Here is a 21,505-nt window from a genome sequence, read left to right on the forward strand (position 1 = left end):
ACCGGAAAAGGAAAGAGAGCTCTTCAAGCTGTCATCTCCCCTCTTATAGAGTTTTTGACATCATCAAGCGCTGCCTGAATGACCAGGGCCGATTGGTTCTTGAGTTGGCCTCTCCCCCTAACGTAGACTAGGTTAATACCCAATAGGGTGTGGCTCTGGAGTCAACACCTCCCCTCAGCCAGCCCCATGACTCATCACACAGGAAGTTCTCTTCTTCCTGGCATGGTTTCTGGGCTTTCTGCCCCAGAAGAGAAGCCCCCAGCACCCAGCGAGGCTCAATGAGGTAAGCTGAGTCACTCAAAGAAAACAAAGGTCACTCTGGTTGCACCTAGCTGTTTCCCATCCTGTTTGACCTTCATCAGTTTCTTCAAATAGATTTCCTTCAGGGATTCCACTAACATACTGATGAGCTTCCTTCCACCCTTCTGACACCATGAGGACACTGACAGAGTACATGGGCCATCTAGTGAGTGCGTCCATCTCCCTCCATTACTGGCCCATCTCTTTTTTTCTGATTATACATCTCTGATGATATCCTTTAAACCAATTCTTTATAATTCTTTTCTTTGAGATACATTTCAGCCTGTCCATGCTCCTCATGCTCCTCTCCATTGCATTCGGGATGATTCTCAACTTCAGAGATTATAATCCTATGACTACCATAATGGAAAATAAATTTTGTATGTAGAACTCTTCTTATGCTCCTTTCTTTAAATACTCAGAGCTGTTCCCCTGTACATACTTCACTCTCTTCTCAATTCTGCAGGAAGAGCACATGCACAGTTAGGGAGGCACCCACCTTGCCCATCTCTCCTCTTAACATTGGAGTTATCTATTGATTGTTCTTTCACATCAAGAGCAGCCAGTTTCAATAACAGTCCTTTTAATTTAGAATCTGCTTTAGATTCAATTAAGGGTCAAAACTAGGCAGTGAGAGAGAACTCATTGTCAGCATCAGGGTTACCATGGATATTTGAGGAACAGAAAACAATTTTCTCAAAAGAGATTTGTTGAAAAAATATAAATGTCTAGAACATAAAGTTATATGATTTGTTTTCATATTGTGACTATGGTTATTGACTTGTTATTCTTTTCTACCTTTGATTGAATTTTGGCCTTAAATATAATATTCCCAAGGACTAAGAGACAAGAAAATAAATGTAATAGTGAAATCATTGACGTTATTATTTCATACACATGTTGGCAACCAAAGCATTCCCAATAGGCCATCATTTCTATCCTTTAGCAGTGTTGATTATGGCTTTCTGCTTTGGGTTAAACTCATTCACTGCAGATTTGAAAGGATTTTGAGTATGATCCACAGGGTACTGAAAGGGAAAAAAGCCCTTCTAATGGCTAGTCAGGGAGCTTTAAAGTAATTTGTCTGTAAGAGCTTCTTGTCAAAATATTGTACAGGAGTCTGTGGGAAAATAGAAAGAATAGGGAATTTAAAGATGGAGGACCTGGATTTGAGTTCCAGCTGTTTTAGCTACTATGGCTATCAGCTATGTAACCTTGGGCCAATCCCTTAACTTTTCTGACCCTCAACATCTTTGGCTGTAAAATGAGAGGGTTGTACCAGATGATTCCTAAGGTTCCCTCCAGCTCCAGAGTTATCATCTCTAAAGAGATTTTTTTCCAGAACACACCAGCCAAAGAACTCCTTTAGGCAAATGAAGAAGCAAATTTTTTTTTTGGAATACATGATGTGCTGTTGGTATTTCAGAACTCCTCTCAAAATGCAGAGTTTCAATGAGAGTCCTCATTTTGGAGAGTTGCATCTACATAATGTCTCAGTCTTTGCTTGGTTCGATGACTCTGATGAAATGTGATAAATTTCTATTGAGTAGATGTTGAGTAGTTATTCCACCGGATGTTGATTTCAACAAGTACTGATTTCCACGCATTCTGTTGTAGGCTGAGTATTTCTATGAATTCTTATCCTTACGGTCTCTGGATAAAGGCATCATGGATGACCCCACCGTCAACATCCCATTGCTTGGGACAGTTCCCCACAAGGCATCAGGTTGGTAGTTTTCAACTTGCGGAAAGCTATTGTGAAAATAATGAAATACAATTTCATGTGTTAAACTTTACTTTAAATGTAATTGCTCTTGTAATGACTGTAGATCACTTGGCATAGGTAAAATACATCAGAGATGTAGAATGAGAGCAAACTTTCATGCCATCAATTCCAGATTTTCATTTTATGGATGGAGAAACTAAGTTCCAGAGAAAATGACTTGCCTTTAGGCACGTAGCTAGCGGGAGGGGGAGGGGGAGGGGGAGGGGGAGGGAGAGAATTTGAACCCATCACTTCCTGATTCCACAACTAGCATCCTACCTATGGTACCATCTTGCTTCTCATTTTATCTCAAGCCCATTAGGCAAAAAGAGCATGAGAGAAGTGAAGAAACAAAAGTTTCATAGCTTCCTAGAATTTTAAGATTACTGAACACATGTATAAAGTAAATGATTTTGAGCTTCTTAAAGCTTTTGGCTTTCTTTGGCTATTAGGTTATTATGTAGGATGTCCCAAAAGTCTTAGTGCAGTCTTAAGCTATTACAGCTTAAGACTGCAGTAAGGTATTAAAACTTAAGACTGTATTAAGACTTTTGGAAGATTCTATATATACCATCAACAGACAAAAATTAGTATGGTAGGGGTAAATTCATAAGGAAGATGTAGAATAAAGGAGCTCTTGCAATCAGCTAAGGACAGTTTCCCTGAGGAGAGTTTAAATAGAACTTTGTAGGAAGGAAGAGATATGGAATGGTGGAAAAGAGAGGGCTACATTCTTCTTCTAATGAACTTCCTATGCTTTCCGAAGGACAAACATTCTCTATCCTAGTTAGTTCCAGTCTAAAACACTTAAGTTTCAAGAGTATTTTAAGCAAAAACATACTTTTTCCTGGCCACAGCTTGAAAATACTACAGAGATGTCTTTTTTTTATCCCACCCAGTTTTTCAGAGACAGGAAAAAGTAGATCAAGTTGACTGAGAATCATTTCCTGGGAAGCATGGCTCCATGAAGCCATGCTAGAGTTTCTTGGCTGTCTTACTAGTCAATTTCTGACCCATGAAGAAAATTGAAATAACACATAGACTCCTGAAAGCAGAGATGACTGAGATTAGCGCCTAGTTGGCATGAATACACCAGTGGGAGGGGGGTCCTTCCTGGTCCAACCTACCCTTGCTTCCTGTACCCTCAGTAGCTTGCCCCTCAGCAGTGGTCTCAGGGTTTCTGTGTGTACTTATGTCTCCATCTCCTTGGGAAAATGCCTTGGGGTTTGAATTGCCTCTCCAAGGTCTTCTATTCCCACTCCTTTCAACTGATTTTACTTTAAATAGATGATTATTTTTAAAATTACAATTCTCATGTTGTTCATCCCAGGGATGTGGCAGAGTGAATAGAGTGCTGGGAGCTTCAGGAAGGCTGTATCTGAGCAGAATCCCCTCTGCCTTGGACCTGACCAGCACCATTCAATCTACATCTAAAACCCCTCAGTTATATGGAACTAGTTGGTTACTTACTGAGATGGTTTTAACAGAAAGTTGGGACAGTGCCCAATAGTGTGGGGGAAAAACTTGGAATCAGGTGACCTGGGTTCAAATTTTTTGTCTATCGGTCAGGTTTGTATCTAAGGAAGCTAAGTTCCGTGCTGAATTTCTTAACTTGTTCTCAGAGAGAGAATATCAATACTCTCAGATTTTCAGCAGTCACAGGATTGTAGATTTAGAACTGGTCATCTGGTCATCCCCCTGATTATATAGATGAGGAAACCAAGATGCAGAGATGCTAAATAAATCATAAAGATAGTAAGTGGCAGTAGAGTTTAAGCTTGGGGAGGGGAGTGGTTTTATTTTAAACTTTGAATCCACAGTACCTAGTATAGTATCTTGAACAAAGGGGTTTTTTTTGGTTGTTGGGGATTTTTTTCTTTGGGAGGGGGGAGGAGTCTGTGATTTTAATCAGAGTGAGAGAATTCCAAGTATTCAAGCATACCCTTCCTCATCCTGAACATATCAGCAACTTAAAGTCACTTACAGTCTTAGAGTTATGTCTTATGTTACTTACAGTCTTAAGAGTTATGTCTCATGTCTTATATCACTTACAGTCTTAGAGTAGACTAAGGTAAAGAGCTGTTAAGTGATTTGCCCATAGTCACGTCACTATGGGTCAAGAGGTGGTCTGGAACCCAAATATTCCTAACTCCAAACATAGCCCTCTACCTACTAGGAATAAATTAGAATTTGTAGAATAGTTGAGATAATATTTGAATAGTATTTCTATTATATATTTACTATATTATTTTGTATAAATAGTATACTGTAATATAGTATTGAATAGTATCAAATTGAATCGTATCAAACAGAATTTGAATATATTTGGATCAGACATGAATCCTAAGGCATTCAGGTCTTTATAATGAAGAGAATTCAGGCTTCTTTGAATGAGATGAAGGTAGACACCAAGCATTTGAGAGGGGGGAGGGGGAGAGAATAGCTAGCCGAGGGACTCATTCTAATTCCCTTTGAAGTGAAGTCTAGGAACAGGTTTGGGGGGTTTCTTGGTCAGATTTAGGACTCCTTCACAGGAGTGCAGGTGCAAGGGTTTTATTGGGACCTTATCCCATTCCCCAGAGACCGTAATTGGTGCAGGGCAGTTATTCATTGGGCCTAATTAGCACAGACTCCACAGTGGAAGCATGTGTAGGTGGACTGAATTATTAAAAAGTAACCAAGTAAGTGTGTCTGTACTCTTAAACATCCAGATAGCTTTCATTATTTTGCTCAGAACAAAGCACGTGCACTCTTTTATATCCTCAAAGTGCTCAGGTCCTTAAAAAAAAGGTCCCACAGATCCCTATACGTCTAAACCCCCATGCTACAGACACTCTTGATCTTTAACAATTCCTGAAGGGTCTGCTCTCTGGCATCTGAAAAGAACAAAAACAGGAACTACAAACTGCAGGGTGGTTTCACTAAAATTATTCCATTGTATAAGAAAAAAAAAGATTTACGTAAAAGTGTGGCGGTCCCTCTTTGGGCACTGTCTCTATCACCCTGGGAAGCCAACAGAGTACCAGATTCTAAACCAATGGTTTATAAGAACCTTTTGAAGGTTTATAAGAACGTTTTCAATTTACCACAGTCCCCACTTTAGTATACTAGGTCTGTAATAAAATGAGTAGAGAGTGGAAGCTTATGGTGACCCCATAGTAGAAAGAAGTATAAAACCTCTCTGTGAAGCTGACAAGTGAAGGGCTCTGCAGAAGGTCAAAGGTGACATGCGTGTTGAAGCAGTGGAACCAGAGCTTAGCTGTAGTGTAGACAAGCCAGGAGGTTTAATTTAGGTAGGGTGGCTGGGTGGTGCAGTGGGTAGAACGCTGGGATTGGAATCAGGAAGATTCATTTCCTCAGCCTCAGACACTTACTAGCTGTGTGACCCTGGGTAAGTTGCTTCACCCTGTTTGCCTCAGTTTCCCCATCTGGAGCTGGAGAAGGAAAGGGCAAACCACGCCAGTATCTTTGCCTAATGGGATAACAGAGTCTGAAACGACTAAACAACAACTTTCTGATTCCATGCCCAGCACCCTAACCACTGTATAAAACTACCTCATATAAGATAAATGAATATTAAAGTGCTCACAGCTATAATGCACAATAGAAATGAGAATAATTATTACACTCAAAGCAGAGGTCATAATAACATCAACCAAGTAATGGCAGATGCTGCTTCAGCATACTTTAATACTTTAAATTTTGTGATGGACACTCCCTCAGATGAAGAGAATGGTAACTACCTCCCTCGCCACTCTACTCCTCACCCCAGGAAGTGGCTGAATAAATATCATCTCTAATGGATAAATTCTAAACTTATCCTAAAGCTCAGACTTGGAGAAAAGATATAGATATAGATATAGATAAAGATATATGTATATATAAAATCCAATACTAAGCTAGTACTTGAAGGCTTTTCAGCTTGGTAGGACCTATCAAGAATTTTGCTAGGCCAGCTTGGTCTTCAAGAACCCTTGGTCAACTCCATTCTACTCGACAAATATTTATTAAGGGCTTATGATGTGTAAGGCATGGACTGAAGTAACTAAGATGAAAAACAGTCCCTCATTCAAGCTTGGGACATTTTGTTGGAAAATACAACATGTAAATGGAGTAGGAATAGGGGTATAGGGCCTGGATAATGTAACTTGAGGAGGAGCAACGCTCTAATACTAAGGCAATAAAGGAAGGTTCCCAGTTCTTGGTTTACCTTGAAGAATTTTTGAAGGAAGCAAAGGATTCCCAGAGACACTAAAGTGAAGAGGATAACATTTCAGATATTGTTGTCAGGAGCAACTTTTGCAAAGGTAGTGACTGAATGTCAAGTTTAAGGAAACAGTAGGCTGTTTGGGATGGAAAATACAGTCTGTGGAGGATAACAGCATAGAGCTTTAGTGAAAATTCCATGAGTCTAATGAGAAATGATGTGTTGGGGCTAATCTTAATTTCAGTCGCTCAGAGGTCATGCAAATCAGCAGCAAACTTTTCTGCCAGCATATGGAGTTCACTCAGAACCTGTGGAAGATGGTTCTGGGAGAGAGTCTTCTGGAACATGTTACTATCATAGTAATCACTCAACTGACTGTTTACCTCATCTGCTTTTGAACATATTTGTAAATGTGAGTGAATTAATTGATATCACTGACAGATCTGTCCACATGTCTTACCAGGGATTTTTGGTTAATAGCAGCCAGGATATTCTTGGAATTTGACAAGCTGGTAACTAGAGAGAAATCAGATGCAAGGTTTTCTTGGATCTTGTGCCCCTTCACCAAGGGAAGATCTAAAAACTCCAAGAAATTGATGCTGCAACATTTGAATTGCACCAGATGAGTTGGAAAGGGGGAGTTAAATAAAGTCCAGAGGGAAAAATGATATATTTAGAAAAAAGTGACATAATTTCAGCAATGAGATGAAGTCAAGGAAGATTCTAAAATTTGTATTTTAAAATATCCTATAAGATACAGCCTACCTTCTGATGTTTCAATATTACTTTATACAACTGATGTGTTCATGAAAAACTATATCAAATTTTCATAAAATGAATTGCATTTTAAGTATACTAGGGAAAATTTCTTTTTTTAAGATTGCAAACAATACATTTATTCCTATTAAACAAAATCTTCTTCCTATCAGTCCATCATTTCAGTCTCTTGAGATGCCTGGAAATCTTGATTCTCTCACTCAACTTTGTAGTTATCCTTGCTACCATCACCACCCCACCCCCATTAAAGACTGCATTATCTACACATTTGATTAACACAAATTGTTATGTAAGTCATTGATACAAATGTTGAACAAAAGGGGTTTAAGTTATAAAACTAGGCACTTGACTTTATGTTGCCATACAGTAAAGCATGGCAGCTAGGTGGTGCAGTAGATAGAGTACCAGGCCTGGAGTCAGGCAGGAATATTCACCTTCCTGAGTTCAAATCTGGTCTCAGACACTTACTAGCTGTGTGACCCTGGGCAAGTCACTTCACCCTGTTTGCCTCAGTTTCTTCATCTATAAAATGAACTGAAGAAGGAAATGGCAAACCACTCCAGTGTCTTTGCCAAGAAAACCCCAAATGGGGTCACGAAGAGTCAGACACGACTGAAAAATGTCTCAACAACGAAAACAATAATTTTCTTAGAAACAAAGCAAAACCAGTCATTCTAATGAAATCCATGCTTTGTAACTTAGCTGGGCCCTTAATCATGCCTGATAATAATTACATTCCCCTTTAGCACATCCTTTGTTACATCTCCCCACACACAGACACAAGGAGAAATCTCGGCTCAATTTAGCGCAACGCAATCCAACTCAACCTGATTCAGTTCAGCGGTGCAGGAGCCAAGTGTCCTGAGACTGTCCAGAAATCTTAGGCTACACTGAGAAAGACAGAGTTTCTAGGAGTAGGGAAGTGATAGATTCCACAGCACTCTCCTCTGGTCACTCTGCATTATTAATGTCCTGTTCTGTCCTGGGTATCACATTAGAGAAAGAACATTGACAAGCTGCAGAGTTTCCAGAGGAAGTCTAGTGATAACGTGTGGCTCTTTTGATAGAGCAGGGAGATGATCGGCTTAGGGAAAACTTGGGGAGGGGGCAGGGGGAAATGATAGTGATTTATAGGTATTGGAAGGACCAACAGATAGAGTGAAGAGACAACTTTAGGTATGATGGTAGAAAAAATGTATACACCTTAGATGTATCTGAAAGTGGGAAGAACTGCCTGGGAAGGTGATGTGTCTGTCCCCCATTGCTGACTGTTTTCGGAGAAAGGATAGGTGATCTCTTGTCAGCCAGCAGGATTTAGAAAAGGATTCTGCTCAAACTATGAGTTGGACAAGATGGCCTCTGAGGTCCCTTCCAATTCTGAGATTTGGTGATTCGATGATTTAACAAGGCACTGTGCTAGGTACAAAGAAGGCTGCCCACTGCCCTCAGGGGCTGCTTTGATGTTTTCCTTGGGAAGAGAACATTTAAAAAATAACAATATAGGAGAAGCTAGGTGGCACAGTGGATGGAGGACCAGCTCTGGAGTCAGGAGCACCTGAGTTAAAATATAACCTCGGATAATTACTAGACGTGTAACCCCAAGCAAGTCACTTAAGCTTGTTTGCCTCCAAAAAAAAAAAGAAAGAAAGAAAGAAAGAAAAGAAACATAAAAAGGATAACAATATAACTCAAGGAGAAAGAGAACACAATGACTAGGGGAATCAATAAAGGCTTCCTATAGGAGGTGGCAGCTGAGCTGAACCTTGAAGGAAGTTCAGGACTCTTAGAGGCAGAGGAGAGGAGAGATAGGGGATGACAAGAGATGGAATACTGACTGTGGGGAACAACAAGTAGGTCAGTCTGGCTATAAAGAAGAGTGTGTGAATGGGAGTAATATGATATAATAAGTCTGGAAATGTAAGCTAGACTCAGACTGCATGGAGCACTAAAATTCAGGTGGAGGCATTTAATTTTATCCTAGGAGTAATAGGGAGTCAATGAAGCTTCTTGAAGAGGGGCTGATCATCACCAGATCTATGCTTTAAGAAGGTTATTTTTGTTGTTAGGATTGTTTTGGAGGTAATCAGAGTTAAGTGACTTGCAAAGGGTCACACAGCTAGTAAGTGTCTGAGGTCAGATTTGAACTTAGGTCTTCCTGACTTCAGGGTGGGTGCTCTATCCACTGCACCCCTAGGAAGGCTATTTTAACAGCCATGTAGATATTGAAGGAGAGAAACTGGAACCAAGGAGGACAGTCAGGAGACCATTACAATGACCCAGATTAGAGATGAGGGCCCAAACTAGAATGATGCTGAATCAATCATTCAATAAACATTAAGTGACCACTACGTGCCAAGAACTGTGCTAAGCACTGGGGATATAAAAAGAAGCAAAAGACCGTCACTGCCCTCAAAGAGCTTACAGTCTAGTGGGGGAGACAATATGCAAACAAATGTATACAAAATAAGCTATATACAGGATAAATGGTAAATAATTAATAGAGGGAAAGCACTGGAATTAGAAGAGGTTGGGGAAGGCTTCTGTAGAAGGGGAGATTATAGTTGGGACTTAAAGGAAGTCAGGGATGTCAGTAGTCAGATTCATGATCACAAGAATGTATGGTCTTGGGAGGGAAGAGAAGGGGATGGATGGGAGAGAAATTATAGAAGTAAATTTGAAAGGCGTGTCAATTGATTGGCTATGGGAGAGAAGGGAAAGATATCAATTACAAGGGACTGTATAGTGGTTAAGTCTATTGGTGAAATGCAAAAATTCCTTCTGCAATTCAAATAATCCCTGCCTCCTCCTATTTTTTACTGCTTTATAAGTAGAGGTTTTCATATATAATTTTTTTTATAAAGCAAGACATAGTTCCATTGGGATAAATTCCATCCTTGAATCTCCAAGACCAATTTTGGTTTTATATTTTCTTTTTAAATTATTGCTATTTCTTTTTTTTCCTCTTCCATTTAATCAGTTATTTACACTACTCAAGTCTCAAAGATTCAGGGAAACTAAAATTACCTGTTATTCTGGGAACTACAGTCTAATGAATGCTGACAATACCAAAGTCCGAAGATGTTCTTTGGGTTGCAAAATACATTGGGAAAACCTTGGCACTGGCTTGCAGACAGTGCTTTATAGAAAAGCATAGCCTAGTTTCCAGCCCATTTCTTTTTATAAATGTAAACAAAGAGTTTTATGAAAACCCTAAAGGGAAAGGATTTGCCTTCATCTGAGATAATTTCCCTGAGCTTGGCAGTGACAAGTCAGGCAGACAGAAACTAAAACAAAGGGAAATTCTGGGAGGGCTGAGCTTGAAGTCAAAGGATCTGAGTTCAAATAGAAGCCCTGGCACTTATTACTTATATGACTTTGGGAAAGCCATTTGACCTCTCTGGCTTCAGTTTCTTCATCTGGAAAATGGGCTAGGGGACTGTGTTACTTGCAGCTACTGTGGCTGTGTAAGGCCAATAACACCAGCACGCAGGAGGGCTGCTAGCACAGGTTCTTTGATCTGCTTTTATAAGGAAAGCAACTTTAAGGGGTTTACAATCTCACTTTAATTAAATACAACACACACACAAACACACACACACACATATACACACATATTTATATATTAACTTAGTCCAGGGGAAAAAGTCAGCACCCTGAACTTCAGAGAAAACACAAACAGAAATTACAAGCAGAAATTATATAAACAGAGCAAAATAACACAAATCAGCAGACAGGCTTCTAGCTGTCTGTCCAAGACATTACATACATAGTTACCAGAGAGAGAAGCACCAACATCTGGGTTTTTCAAAGCCAGGAGGCTTCTTAATGGCTACCCAGTCTGGTCTGGTCAAATCACACAACACTCTTCCACAGTGAGTGAGCCCCCCCCCCCCAAAATACTAATCTCAGAGTGTATATACATATAAATATATACTTCTTCAGGGACAGAGAGCTTCACACTTCTCCAGGGCTTCACACCTCTCCAGGGCTTCATACCTCTCATGACCTAATTAGCAAAAGGGTGTGGGCCTTCCTACAAACAAAGGCAAGACTCAGTCAAAGGCACTGGATTGCCTTGGTGCTGAGAAGCACTCCAAAAGAAAAAACAGTAAAATGTTCCACTTTGCTTGCCCTTACAGGGACAGATAATATCTAAAGTCCCTTCCCAATCAAGATCCATGATCCTAGAGTATGTTATTTGCTGGGAAATGTCTCTTTAGGAGATTGCATTTTTGTAAATGGAATAGATAGTTTCAGAGTTGTAAAGGGCTCTTAGAGATAATCTAATCCAACCTCTCTGCATTTTACCTATGAGGAAACTAAGGGGTTAAATGACCTGCCCAAGGTTACACAGGCAGTAGGTGCCAGAGCTCATATTTGAACTCAGTTCTCTGACTCAAGATCCAATGTTTTTTCCCTTATCCCATGGTTGGGATTGATTAGCAAATTTTAAAGATCTAAATGGACAGTTTCATCCTTTTGCATATTTCCTTTGTGCGTTGTTTTCCTCTATTAAAATGTAAGCTCCCCAAGGCCAGGGTCTGTCGCTTGATGGTATTTTAATTCCTACTCCTTAGCACATAGTAAGCACTTGATAAAAATTCTCTCTGTGTGTATCTCTGTCTCTGACAATCTCTCACTCTTCTCTGTGTCTCTCTGTCTCTCTCTCTCTGTGTCTCTCTGTCTCTGTCTCTCTGTCTCTGTCTCTCCATCCATCTATCTATCTATCTATCTATCTATCTCTATGTCTTCCAGAACTCCCTCAAAACTATAACTGTTACTACCTTATCAAGATATGAATCTGCATATGAGCAACTGCCCAAAGAAAGACGTGATGTTAAGCTTGTCTATAGTATAGGAAAGCAGGTATAAAAAACACTTACTATGTGCAAAGTAGCTAGCTATGCAGTGGATAGAATACAGGGCCTGGAGTCAGGAAGACTCATCTTCCCGAGTTCAAATCTGGCCTCAGACACTTACTAGCTGTGTGACCCTGGGCAACTCATTTAACCCTGTTTGCCTCAGTTTCCTCATTTGCAAAATGAGTTGGAGAAGGAAATGGCAAACCACTCCAGTGTCTTTGCCAAGAAAACCCCAAAAGGAGTTATGAAAAGTCAGACACGACAGAAAACAACCAAACAACAACAAATGTGCTGGGCATCGTGTTAAGCGTTGAAGATACAAAGAAAAGTCAAAATAGCCTCTGCCTTTAAGGAGCTCACAATCTAAGGAGGGCAACAACACTGATGTATAACCACATATATACAGAGTGAAAGTTATCTCAGAATGGAAACCTTGGGGGACCAGGAAAGGCTTCCTGAAGAAGGTAAGATTTGAGATGAGTCTTGAAGGGTATTAGGGATTTCAAAAAGCAGAGCATTCTAGGCCAATGCATAGGAAGAGAGATAGGAGATAGAGTGTCTTGTATGAGAAACTGCAAGTAGTCCAATGTCCCTAGATCACAGAGTGAATAGATGGGAATTGTCTAGAAAGCTTTAAGGCAGGAAGAAGTCAGGTTATGAAAAGCCTTTTGCCAAACAGAAGACTTTATATTTAATCTTGGTGGTAATAGAGAGTCACTGGAATTTATCAGGAGATGGGGTGAGTTGGATAGAGCCAAGTTTTAGGAAAATCGCTTTGGCATTTGAGTTTGAAAGATGAATTAGAGTGGAGAGAGGCTGGAGGCAGGCAGGCCAATCAGAAGGCTATATTGCAATACTCCAGACCTAAGGTGATGAAGGCCTGAACCAGACTGGCAACTTTGTGAATAAAGAAAAGAAGACACATGTGAAAGTTATTGTGAAGGCTGAAATGATGAGATTTGGAAATCATGGGACAGAGGAAGGTGAGTGAGTGTGAGGAATCAAGAATGACACTGAGCTCAGGTGACTGGGTGACCTCAACAGTAATGGGAAAGTTTGGAAGAGGGGAAGGTTTTGGGGAAAAGATGATGAGTTCTCTTGTGGACATGTTGAGTTTGTCTCTTTGTGTGTGTCTCTCTCTGTGTCTCTTTTTCTGTGTGTCTCTTTCTATCTCTATCTCTCTCAGAAGTCGCTCAAAACCATAACTGTAACTACCATATGAAGATATGAATCTGTGTATGAGCAACTGCCTAAAGAAAGATGTGATGTTAAACTTGTCTGTAGTATAGGAAAGCATGTATTAAAAATACTTACTATGTGCCAAGCACCCTGCTAGGCAGTGGACAGAGTACAGGACCTGGAGTCAGGAAGACTCATCTTCCTGAGTTCAAACCCAATTCAAGATGGTGACACAGTATTATATGTAGCTCAGAAGGAAGACCGGGGCTGGATATTTAGATCTATCCGCTGAGGGATGATCATTGAATCCATCATAGCTGATCAGGTCATCAAGTGAAATAATAGAGAGAAAAGAGAAGAAAGCCCAGGACGGAGGATTGGAGGACATTCCCAGTTGGTAGATGTGCTATGAATGGAGAACTAGCAAAGGAATCTAATATGGAATCATCAGTTAGGTAGGGAGGTAAACCAGGCTAGAGCAGTGTCATACATGTCTTTTGCAAATGAATTCAGTAAAATCTCATGAATGAACATTATTAAGAAATGAATGAAAGGTCTGATCTAGGAGTTGGGGAAGAAAGAGATCTGGATTCAGAGTCAGAAGATATTGGTTCAAATACAGGCTCTGGTATTTAGGATCTGCATGAGCTTAGGTGAGTCCCTAAGCCTCAGTTTCCTTGTCTGCAAAATGAATTGTTAGGTCTAGATGATGTCAAACGTCCCATCCAAATCTGATATCCTAGGATGTAGGTGCTAAACTTGTTGCCATTTTACAGCTGAGGAAATTGAGGCAAACACAAGTTAAGCGACTTGCCCATGGTCACATAGCCAGTGTCTGAGGGTGGATTTAATGAATTTTGCCACTTTGTTCATTCCTTTCAGTCATGACCAACTCTTTATGACCCCATTTTGGGGCTTTCTTGGCAAAAATACTGAAGTGGTTTGCCATCTTCTCTAGTTCATTTTACAGATGAGGATCTGAGGCAAACAGAATTAAGTGGCTTGCCCAGGATCATACAGCTAAAAAGTATCCGAAGTCAGATTTGAACTCAGGAAGTTGACTCCAGACCCAGAACTTTTATCTACTGCACCACCTACCAGCCTCTATATTGTATGGCTTTATGTGAAGGTTGAAACATCCAAGAGTTAGAACTAAGGTCCTTTCCAGCTCTATCTTTGTGAAAGTAGCAATGGCCAGGAAGATCTGCCAAGGTGCCATTGACAAATGGACCGTCATAAAAATAGTTTAATTAGAAGCTTAGGAACAATTTAATTTTAAATTCTAACTGCTTGATACTCCCTGTGTCCTGTAGCTAGCAAATACTTGTTCCCTATTCTTCTAATCTCTATGATTCAGCCCAAGTAAGGCGCTCAGCCCCCACAATAGGAAGTCCATAGGAGAGCTATCTAGCTCACACTACAATCGTTTTAATTCTATGCTTAACCAACCCAAGAAGGGCACCATTCTCCATTCATTAATTCCTTCTGCTGGTCATTTCCTCTGAATATTCAAGCCTTGGGTCACCTCCTCTATACATCTTCTCTACTGAGTGCTAACCAAGCATTTTAAAATTTAATTGGGAAATGTTTTAGAAATAATTAAAAATACACTAGAACACAGATAATGTTAATGTGTGATTTTCTAAGTCAATGTGCTGCCTGTAGGAATCCTTATGTACAGTTCATTGGCCTGTTTCTATATGGGTTTGACACCATTGGTGTAGGGGATAAAGAGCTGGCCTCAAAGCCAAACATGAAACTGCAAAGAATCATTCTTGCTGCAACCATGTTTTCAACTATTGATTTTCTGAGCAAAACCAGCCCAGCCTGTCACAATGTTATTGCAGATTCCAAATAAGCAGGACCCAAATGAATGGGATTCCAATGAAATGTGAGCAATTCTTGCTTTAGTCTGTATCTCCCATCCCAACATTTCCAGAGAACTAGAATCAGACTAATGTTTTTTAGTACGATCATCATTTTTTCTTGGTTTTTCTTTTAGTTGTTCAAGTAGGATTCCCATGTCTTGGAAAACAAGATGGAGTGGCAGCATTTGAAGTGAATGTGATCATAATGAACTCTGAAGGCAATATCATCCTCCAGACTCCCCAGAATGCCATCTTCTTTAAAACATGCCAACAAGGTAATCACTGATGGGTTGAGTAAAGACTGCTGGGTCCCTGAATGTAATCTGGGTTAAGGGGAACTTGCATTGTATCTAACATACTCTGGTTCTACTTACAGGATAACCTAATTCGCTGTCATCTACTAGGTCTTTTTTTCATAAAGTTTTTTTTTAAGTTGTCACAAAGTTGTGCAATATGCTAGCTAAAAACACAAGGATATAGATGCAGTGTGTTGTTGTAGAGTCCTGAACTGGAATGAGGAAGACCTAAATTCGAATTCTTCCCCTGATTATATATGCAACAGCTGTGTAACCCTGGACTAATTCCAGTTAACCTAGCTACACAACATTTTTGTTTCAGTTTTTAAAAAAATAGCATTGAGATCCTACATGCTTTCAGTCCTGACTAATGAACAGAAGCATTTCCTATTATGTTGGATGATCAGAAGTTCTATCTCCAAGCGGAGAAAACAAAAGAGAAATTCCTTTTTCAAAAATAAGAGATTTGAGATGTCATCTGATCCAATGCCCTTATTTTGCAGATGAGAAGAATGAGCCACAGAGGGTTTAAGTGACATGTCTAGGGTCACCCCAGGAATAAGTGATAGAGAGCCAAGATGTTAAAACCAGGTCCTCTGACTTCAAATCCAGCAGTTTTTCCTCTTCTTTGCTGTAGGGCCATTACTAAAAATTCATTCTCCACAGTCTCGTGTCACATCCTAAAGGAGGAAAGTATCTGAGTGTGCATGTCACATTCACTGGACATGGGAATAGTGTGTGTGTGTGTGTGTGTGTGTGTGTGTGTGTGTGTGTGTGTGTGAAGTAGAGAGGGGATGACCAAATAAAGGATAAAAGTAAGAAGAGCATTACCTTGTAAGTCTGGCATAACCAGAATTTTGTATCTCACATCTTAAGTAAGGAAGCAAATCAGGAAGTGGAAGTAGTAAGTGCCCAAAGGCAGTGTGTGAAAAGAAGCCTGGAGCCATAAGAATGGACTGGGAAGCATGAAGATGGATGTGGTTCGGGGCCACTGCTCTATGTCTCCCGCTTCAGTAACGATTTCCAGTCTTTAGGGCTGTGCAAGTCTATCCCATTTGTTGGATTTTGTGACACTTCTGTTTGCTATCTTTGCTTCCCTATCCCCTCTAAAACTAGTGAATGGCGTGTTTTTGTCATTTTTTGAGGGGGGAGGGCAAGGCAATTGGGGTAAAGTGACTTGCCCAAAGTCACACAGCTAGTAAGTGTGTCAAGTGTCTGAGGCCGGATTTGAACTCAGGTCCTCCTGACTCCAGGGCCGATTCTCTACTCACTGTGCCCACTAGCTGCCCCATCATTTATTTTTTTAATGAGAATTTTGTGATGTTTCATAGGATAATTAGAAATACCCTGAGTTTTTGTAAAATCAGAGTTGGGAATTATGACCTTAGAGCAGGAGCTCTTTATTTGGGATCCATGGAAGCGAGGGAGAGAGAGGGGGGCAGGGAGAGAGAGAGAGAGAGAGGCAGAGAGAGAGAGACAGAGAGAGAGGCAGACAGAGACAGAGAGACAGAGACAGAGAGACAGAAAGAGACAGAGACAGAAAGACTGAAAGAAACATATATAGATAGAAATAAATGTATATAGAATTAGATATAAATAAAGATATATAGAGAGATAGAGATGGGTAGAAATACACAGATGGATAGAGATAGAGATAGAGAGATAGATGTATAGATATGTATATCTGTGTATATGTGTATATATGTGCATATAGGCATATATAAATATATACATATATAAATGTGTGTATGTATACATGCTTGTGTACATGTATATGTGTACATACACGTATATATATATATATATATACACACATACATATACATATTTATGTATGTATATCCTAAGTGGTTCAGTAGATAGAGTGTTGGACCTGGAATCAGAAAGACCAGAGTTCAAATCTAGTTTCAGATACTTACTAGCTGTGTGACCCTGGACAAGTCACTTAACTTCTATTTGCCTTAATCATCTGGAGAAGGAAATGGTAAACCATTCCAGAATCTTTCCCAAGAAAACTCAATAATGGAATCACAAAGAGTGAGACACAACTGATTAACTGAACAATAACAACAATATGTGTATATATATTATGTATATATAAATGTTTATAGATAGATAACTGCAGAGCTAGTTTCCTTTGTAATGCAAAAATCTTTATATTATTATATTTATATTATGAATTATGAATATATTAATATTATGAATTTAAAACATTATTTTGAGAAGAGGTCCACAGGCTTCACAGGCCAATGGGGTCCATTACATTATTCCACCCTAGAGCCTACCCAGAGGATGGCTGCCTTGATAAGCCTTTCCACTTTCCACTCCATTATTTTATTGCTGAAATCAAAGGTCAAGGGGAGAAGTGCCCAGAACATAGGTACTGTATAAAGGTTGCTATGGAATAGCATTCCATAGGCTAATAATGTATTTAGAACTTGAAGGAACCTAAGGTGTTACATAGCCCAGACCTCTCATTTTACAGACAGAAAAGCTGAGGTCCATGGAGGTCAAATGAGTTGTCCACATTACTGTTGTAAGTGGCAGAATGAGGATTTCAGCTGAGGTCCGTGCCTTCAAATCCAATTCTTTTCCCACTGAATCAGTTTATTATTGCAGTGATTTTAATGAAATTTTTAACTTTGGTTTAGCTTTTGCAATTTTGAATTGAGAGCTTATTTCTCTGGATTTAAGAATTTGAATTCTTATTTGGAAAGAATTGGACAGTTCCAGGACCGAAAACAACTTAATAAGATGGAACCAATTTTTTAATGGAAAATTCCGAAAAGATGTTTTCAACAGTTATAAACATGATATTTCATGTCTTCTTCCAGTTTCCTCTTTTTCAATTGCTTTCTGACAACCTTTAAAAGACCCATAGTATAGAAGAAACAGAGAGGTCTGTTTTTCCCCGCTAGAGAACAGCAGTCTAGTTCAAGATAAGCTATCCTTCTTCCATTTTTATCATGAATAAAGCCTTTTGAAATATAAAGGAATACTCAAATTACATTACACTTGTATACTTCAGATGGTACAGTTCTAGAACTAAAGTAATAATGATAGTAACAATAGCTAGTATTTGTATAATGCTTTAAGTTTGCAAAGTGCATTACAAATATTATCTCAATTTATCCTCACACCACCCTGGGAGATGATGCTGTTATCTCCATTTTACACTTGAGGTGACTCAGGTAGACAGAGGTTAAATGACTTACTCCAGATCACATAGCTAAGTGTCTGAGACTAGATTTGAATTTGGATATTTCTGACTCCGTGTGCAGCCTTCTATCCACTCCACCACCTCATGTCTTTTAAATAATATTCAGTAAGCAATCTTGAAACAATCGATTTGGAATTTTTCGTGATGTGAAAGTAAAATTACATTCAATTAAGGCAAATTTTTTCAAACTATGATACGTGTTGTGTGGCAAGGGAGAAATGATGGGCGTGAGACTCTCTAAGGGAAATTCAAACCAATGGACCAAATCATCAGCTATTTTTAAATATAACTCCCATGTAAATATATCCATTTTTTAAAGTAAAAGCAAAATTTAAATCCAAATCAACAAAGGCAAGACTATGACGGCAAATTCACTCCAACTGATGTAACTCCATTCCAAAAACTACTTAATTTGGTAGGTGTAGATGAAATTAAATTTGAGTCAGAACATGACAAATTTCAGTGTATCCCTGTCAGTCTGTGGAGGCTCATGATCCAAATAAGTTTGTAGTACCAAAATGCTTGTTGCATTGTGACAATAAATGTGTAATTTCAATGCAAAACGATCTTTCTGTGTAAGTGTAGCAGCAAGCACCCTAGCATACCCAGGATGGCCTGCTGGCACAGGTTCTTTGATCTGCTTTTAAAGGAAAGCAACTTTAAAGGGGTCAACAGTCTTCTTTAATTACATTCACTAGTTCAGGGGAAAAGTCAACACCCTGAACATCAGAGAAAATACAAATAGAGAAATTAACACAAAGACCAACAGACAGGGCTCTAACTGCCTGATCAAAGCAATATTGCTATACACTTTACATACAATCACTGGATTGAGAGAAAGTAGTCAGGGAGCTCTGAACATACAGCTACTCAGAGTCTCAACCAGGAAATCAAAAGGTCCTTTTAGTAAGTGATCCCCCAAAGCAAGATCTCACCTCAGAGTATATATACACTTTTGGCTAATAGGCTCAGAGCCATAAGGCATCACAACCCTCAAGACTTACTGCCTAATTAGCTTAGTACCAAAAGGTGTGAAAGCCTTTCTACAAGCAAGCCTCCCCTAAGCAAGCTCCTCCTTAGGCAAGTCCTTCCCACAATGGATTCTATGTGACTCAGGATGTATCTCAGCTGGGCACATAGGCCTATTAATGGGTGGGGAAGATCTTCCTATTTCATTAACATTACAGTAAATTAAAAGGTACCTGCCATTTTTCTTAAGATTGTTTTTTGAGTATAATATAATTAAATAATTTTTAAAAATACAAATAACTTTTAAAAAAATTTAAATGATTTGAAAATGAGTACTTACAATTGTTTGAAATTTTACAACACTAAATTTCAATTCAATTGTCAAATATTTTATGGTCTCTCAGTTTTAAGAACTGAAATAAAATACCTTCGTGATGAATAAATACCCAGTTTGAAGGAAAAGTCTACTAGAGTGACTAAAACTAATACAAAGATAATAAAGATAGCTTAAGTAGTAGAAATAAACATGAAGTATAAAAAGCCCAAATCCAAAAATGTAATCTATTATATTTATCATTGAAATTTACAAATACTGTTATTAATAGAGAGGAAAAACTATTCTTCCTTTTTATGAATGCTTTTGCTGCAGATAGTACAAAACCTAATGAATTCAAAAGATGTTTTGAAAGTATATATATAGAGAGAATATCTTAGCAAGAAACTATAATTTTCCTACAGAAAACCAGTCATTTGCAAAAGCAAACTTTTTCAAAATCTTTGTCTTTATCCTCAGAAGCACTGCTGGTATGATTAAAGTTGCTTATAGTATCATTAAGTGTAAAAAGCCTCATTTTGATAGGAGAAACATAGTAGTGCTATCTGTATCTACCAATTAAAACAATATTTCTCAAAACAAGTGCGAAGCGGCTTTGAATGACTTTACTTATGGTGGGAAGGAGGATTGCATCTATGTCTGAAGACCTTTGTGATCAATTAATTGAGAAACTAAAATATTCCTATTTTGTATTGCAAATGGATGAAGTAACAGATGTAGTAAGAAGATGCTTATTTGGTTACTTAGGCATGATGTATTGTTGTAACTGATGTTGGGAGGAAAGGTTTATTACTTTGTAAGCCTATTGATGGCAATGACAAATCAAGATACATTTTCAATGTAATTGATGATTTATTTTTAAGTGAAAATTGTATATTGTGGGAGAATTGCATTGGACTTTCCACTGATGCAATTTAATTAATGTTGGGATGAAATGCAGCTCTATAAACACTAGTTAAAATGGTCCTTTATGCAATTCGGACATGTATGCTTCATAGAAAACCATTCGTATGGATAAATTTAGTCAAAAAGGCACACAGTTTTCAAGTTGTTATAAGGGCAATCAACTTTTTTAAAAGTCTATTAAAAAGAAGGCTCTTTACAAAATTGTGCAATAGCAGAGGGCCAGCTAGGACACAGAGCATTTCTGTATCATTGCCAAACATACTGGCTTTCTCGAGCCAAAGCACTTTGAAGGTTCTTAGAGGTATTCATAACAATGAATCGTATTTATTATTCTATATCAGAAATTTGCTTCTCAAAGTTGTAGATTTGTTGAACCTTTTTTTTTAAAACTGAGTGATCCAAATAAATCAATAACTTCCTCAAATTGGTCCTTCCTCTGGTCCAGAAAGATAAAGCAACAGCCTTTATGGAATAAGTTAGAGCTGTGGTTAATGATTTTGCAAAATAATATTTTATATGTTTTACAATTTTTAAACACTCAGCCTGCAAATGAAATAGGAGAAAATAAAAGAAGGCTTACAAACCACTTCAGAAGTAATTTTATCATTTTATTTTTAAGTCTTATATTTCTAAATATGAATGGATAATGAATGCATTTGCCAAGCAAAATAATGAAACATTTGCAGAAACACACAGAATCACAAAATTTAAGAGTTAGAAGGGACCTCACGTCAAATCTCCCTCCACTCTGCCATGCTTGACAAGTGGTCATCCAAAGTCTGCCTGCAGACTTACTATCACCTCTTATAGCAATCCAATTCA

At 38.7% G+C, this 21,505-nt stretch overlaps 1 protein-coding gene across 1 annotated transcript in view; it reads left to right on the forward strand.

The window, feature by feature from the left end:
* WIF1 (WNT inhibitory factor 1) overlaps positions 1-21,505 on the forward strand; it is a 114,368-nt gene that overhangs the window by 60,272 nt on the left and 32,591 nt on the right. Inside the window, exons 3-4 of the mRNA XM_036761476.1 lie at positions 1,918-2,026; positions 15,093-15,233. Of these exons, the coding sequence (XP_036617371.1) occupies positions 1,918-2,026; positions 15,093-15,233 (250 nt within the window). The remainder of the gene's footprint in view (positions 1-1,917; positions 2,027-15,092; positions 15,234-21,505) is intronic.

The sequence above is a fragment of the Trichosurus vulpecula genome, chromosome 5, assembly GCF_011100635.1.
Source record: "Trichosurus vulpecula isolate mTriVul1 chromosome 5, mTriVul1.pri, whole genome shotgun sequence".
Taxonomy (NCBI): domain Eukaryota; kingdom Metazoa; phylum Chordata; class Mammalia; order Diprotodontia; family Phalangeridae; genus Trichosurus; species Trichosurus vulpecula.